We start from the raw sequence: 4,528 nt of genomic DNA, 5'->3' as shown, positions 1-4,528 counted from the left end.
TCACTTTAACCTTTTCTCTCACGGAGCCTTTTTTCTATGGAGGACAAAACCTGCAAACATAATAAGAAAATAAATAAAGGAATAAATGTCTTGATAAAACAAATATAATTCGTTTTTAATGAAAGTTATTCCTGAATTTATTTTTGTAGACTATTTCCCTTTATTTATTATTTTCTCTTTTTATTTGTATTCTTAAAAAATATATTCTTTATTGGTTGTACTACAATCACAACATAAATGGGGAGCTGTTTCTTCAACAAAACCACAAAATGAGCAAGTTTCGTAAATTATATGATTTAACCTTATTCTTTTCTTTTGTTTCTGTGTATATAACTTCATATTTTGATGTCTGCAAATCCAGAATATTGTTTTCTGTTGTTATGATTGTTCATTGTAAAAGATACAACCATGCTTAATTTCCCTGCATATTCTAAATCTGTGCGAGTCAGAGGGTGCTAAGGTGGGACGTCCATCTTATTTGCTTTCGAGAAGTACTATTGAGCTCTCAACCAATGATGCACTGGAGCTACGCAAGGACCGCCTCCCTCATTTCCATCTTGTACACAGAAAAGTCTAAATAATTACACGTATAAATAAATAAATATATATGGGAATATATAAATATGAAAATAAATATATGTGGGAATAAAAAAATAAAAAAATTAAATGAACACATAAATAAACAAATAAAAAATGCTAAATAAAAGAATAAATAAAAAAAAGTTAAAAATATAGAAAATAATAAAGGAATAAAGTCATAAAATAATAAATAAATAAATGTAATTAAAAACTAATTATACTTGTTTTATCAAGACATTTATTACTTTTTTTTAATTTTTTTATTATTACATTTATTTATTTATTATTATTGCAGGTTTGGGCCTCTATATAATTCAAATTAGTAATTTTGGAAAGATTTTGGTTTGCTCGAAATGATAATTAATTTTGTTACTGTTAGTGCATCATATTCTTGGGTTTGACATTGATATGTTATATTTATTATTTATGTGTGCAACAGGTCTAGAAAATCTATTCAGATGTATGTATGCGCGTTCACGTGCGCTGACCAATCAGAGACGTATGTAAATGAGACGGGAGTGAAAGAGTACTCTACAGTCTACTGAGTTAGCGTCAGACAGCTTATTGCTCATCTCAGCACTAGTCACACACTAGTGTCTTGATCACACAGGAATACACTCCGTCAAAAACAGTGTGCGAAATACTTTAAGGATATCCGTCTCTAATGTGCAATATGACTTTTGAAGAATCTTGTGGAGACAACGCCACGGAAAGGTATGTTTTCACATAAATCTCGTTTGTGTTGCGTTGCATAAATGCCTCGAGCCGAGCATCACGCGAACTGATATCTGTTCTCGCGCACATGAATATCACCAATCATTTCTCATCACTGTATGATAAAGATTTTCCTTTAAGTCCCTGATGATATGCCCGTGTATTTTATTAATGTGGTTCTAGCTCTCAGACTTGTCTGTCATTGTCTCCTTGGTTACTTCAGAAAAAACGCTTGCATCGCGTGCAGAAGTTACCAATCAAACGACTTCTTTTTTCAAATGAAACGTACAGGGTGACTGCAGTTGTAGCATTATTTTCGTTAAACTTCCACAATTCTTTTGCAAAGAGCGCTCATGCACAATACGTCCCTACATTTAGGTCTTTATGAGTAGTTTTTGTTTCATTATATGTGGGATCACCTGGAAAATTGACACTTCTGTGTGAAATGAGCGAGCTAATTAGTTTTTCTTTATCTCAGAATGGACTCGGTGGCAAAAGCACTGGAAGAGGTACTGACTGTTGCATTACCACAGGGTTGCATCACTGTGGGAGTTTATGAGGCAGCCAAGTCTCTCAATGTGTAAGTGATCATGGCAGATCCCCTCCATTCCATAAGATTCACATATTGTTCCCTAAATGTATTACTGTTTTTATGCACATTTTAAAATTTACCATTATTGATTCATTTTTAGGGACCCAGACAACGTGGTCTTGTGTCTACTGGCCACAGATGAAGAAGATGTGAAGGATGTCGCTCTTCAGATTCATTTCACATTAATTCAGGCTTTCTGTTGCGAGAATGACATAAACATCTTGCGAGTAAACAACATGAGACGTCTAGCAGAGATCCTTGACGGGGTTAAACCGGGAGGAGAATCCATGGATCTTCACTGTGTATTAGTCACTGTAAGTGTCATTTAATTCTCTTTAACAGTCTTTCATTCAGCTTGTATCAGGAATATATGTCTAAACGAATGTAATGCCAGTTTATTGCTTGCACACGTGGCAGCCTCTTTATCATCTATTAAAGGCTGCAAAATTCTTAATGCCTATTCATTACTGCCAGCCTTGCACAGTAATTTAGGCTGAGGTGGAAGGTTCTGTTAAACTCTTTGAGGGCAGCTTGACAGAAGTTCAGTGATCCATTAGAGTGTCTGTGATGTGACATTCCACTGGCAACCCTTCAGAGTGATCTAATACCAGTGCTGAACTTCTGTGGCTGCCTAGTATTCACAGAACTTCCTATGCAACGGTGAGGCATTTCTGCAAACAGAGTTTCCTGGAAGAAAAGCTCTGTGAAGTGGCCATCTTTAACAAATTAGAGAGAGGCCCTTTGAAAGCAAGTGCTTTTCAGTTAGCCAGCAACTGTTAAAACCACTCACTGCCAGACTCCTGCTATGGAGTTTCTGAATGTACCCTGATTACACCATGGGATGAATGAGGAATTCCAAAGAATGTCTAGAATGCATGCAATATACAGTACAAGAAAACTTCATGATATTTCTCCTATTCCTTGCAGAATCCACAGTCTTCCACATGGAAGGATCCGGCCCTCAGCAAGCTGAATCGATTCTACAGAGACAGCCGGTGTCTGGACCAGTGGGTGCCGGTTATCAATCTCCCTGAGCGATGAACAAAAGCTGACAAACCTGTGTCAGCTTTTTCAAGCTACTTCACTTGTTTTTTGTTCTGCTCTGGATGAAGCCAAATGCTATCACTAAAAATGAGACATGAGGGGGATTAACAAAATGTAATGGATAATGAAATGTATTCCAGCAAACCCGATGAAAAAAGGTGTGGATTTTGTGTTCGGCTGGTGAGGCGATTCATGGTTTGCCCCAGAGCAGGAAGAATGACTCAGCACAATGTTCACAGTGCTGCCAGGGAACGACAAGTCCTGCAGTTTGCCAGGAAAAGACTGTACAGGAAACTGAATCATGTGACTGCTCACACGCACATGCTACACAAGTGTACCAAGAGTGAGCTGAGAGACTGGAGTATGTTTAACTGGACTTTACTGAACTCTGCGAAACAAGATCAGAATGTCAGTCTGATGGACTGTAAAGCAAATGTTAGGCAGACGCTCTGCAATTTAAGGACCATAATTTATGATCCTCAAGCTGTCCTTTTATTCAAATTATTTAAAAGGGAATATACATTAGACCTTACTGTTTTAGATATAAGTAACTTGTTTTATTTGAACCGTTCTGGAATAGTTTTAAAATGTTAATTTATTAATTGTATTTATATTGTTCTGTTCATCATCAAAAATTGTTATCAAAATAAACATTTTTGATCCATCTGCATCTGTTGTTGGCTGTGTTGCTGGTGCCAGTGGGTTTATGCATATGTCATTGTCATAATGCCATGATTAGCCTGTCTAACTGGAATCATACTCATAAAAACAAAAACTAAGATAAGACAGTCAACCTCACAGACATTTATTTGCAGTAAAAAAAACTTTCCTGACAATGCAACTTTGGTATCATTATAAATGCACTGCATACAAAATGTTTTGTGAGGCAGGCACATTTTGGCATTGTAGAGGGCAGTTTAGAAGTGTTATCAGACTTTGTTTTGTCAACAGCCTTGTAAAAACTGTCCAATTGCTTTCTTCTTTTGTACTGCTAAAAGTAGGCGGAACAGAGAATTCCATTACATTCCCTACAGCAGCTGGGAGACGCATGACGTCCGGGCTTTATGGCCTTGTGTCTTTCTTTACACAAAACGAGATAAACCTGGCTCTGACCGAGACAGAAATAGAAACACCGTTGAGAGAGTGAATCATACCTGACAGCATCAGCATACTCGTGGGGTTGGAGGACATACAAAATGATGGTTGAGTTTAAATATGGACAAAGAAAAAAAGAGATAGAGTGAGTCAAGGGTGAAGCAGGAGAGCTGACAACTAAAAATAGCTCTCTGTTCACTATGCTGAGTTCACTGCAAGAGAGAGGCAGAACCAATAAATATCTGTAAATTACAGACTTTACAGTAAATATACAGAGGTACTGGGTTATTGTATAGATTAGGTGCAGGGAGAGGGGAAAATGCAGTAGTGTTTCAGTTGAGGAATACAATTTGAAGCTATATTGTGGTCTTTTCTTAGTCTACTTAATTGATAACACTTTACAATAAGGTTCCATTTGTTAACAACAATAGTTAACTTAAAGTAACAATAAACAATACTTTTACAGAATTAATTAATCTTGGTTAATATGAATTTCAACATTGT

At 36.5% G+C, this 4,528-nt stretch overlaps 1 protein-coding gene across 1 annotated transcript; it reads left to right on the top strand.

Annotated features, from left to right (window-relative positions):
* The first annotated feature begins 1,143 nt into the window (after positions 1-1,143).
* LOC127646613 (growth arrest and DNA damage-inducible protein GADD45 alpha-like) lies at positions 1,144-3,592 on the top strand. The gene is made up of 4 exons (XM_052130370.1): positions 1,144-1,293; positions 1,772-1,873; positions 1,986-2,199; positions 2,813-3,592. Exons 1-4 carry the CDS (start codon positions 1,244-1,246, stop codon positions 2,924-2,926), a joined length of 480 nt encoding a protein of 159 aa, XP_051986330.1. The 5' UTR covers positions 1,144-1,243; the 3' UTR covers positions 2,927-3,592.
* The last annotated feature ends 936 nt before the right edge of the window (positions 3,593-4,528 follow it).

Source organism: Xyrauchen texanus, chromosome 7, assembly GCF_025860055.1.
Source record: "Xyrauchen texanus isolate HMW12.3.18 chromosome 7, RBS_HiC_50CHRs, whole genome shotgun sequence".
In the NCBI taxonomy this organism is placed as follows: Eukaryota; Metazoa; Chordata; class Actinopteri; order Cypriniformes; family Catostomidae; genus Xyrauchen; species Xyrauchen texanus.
This window is presented reverse-complemented; position numbering and strand designations above follow the sequence as displayed.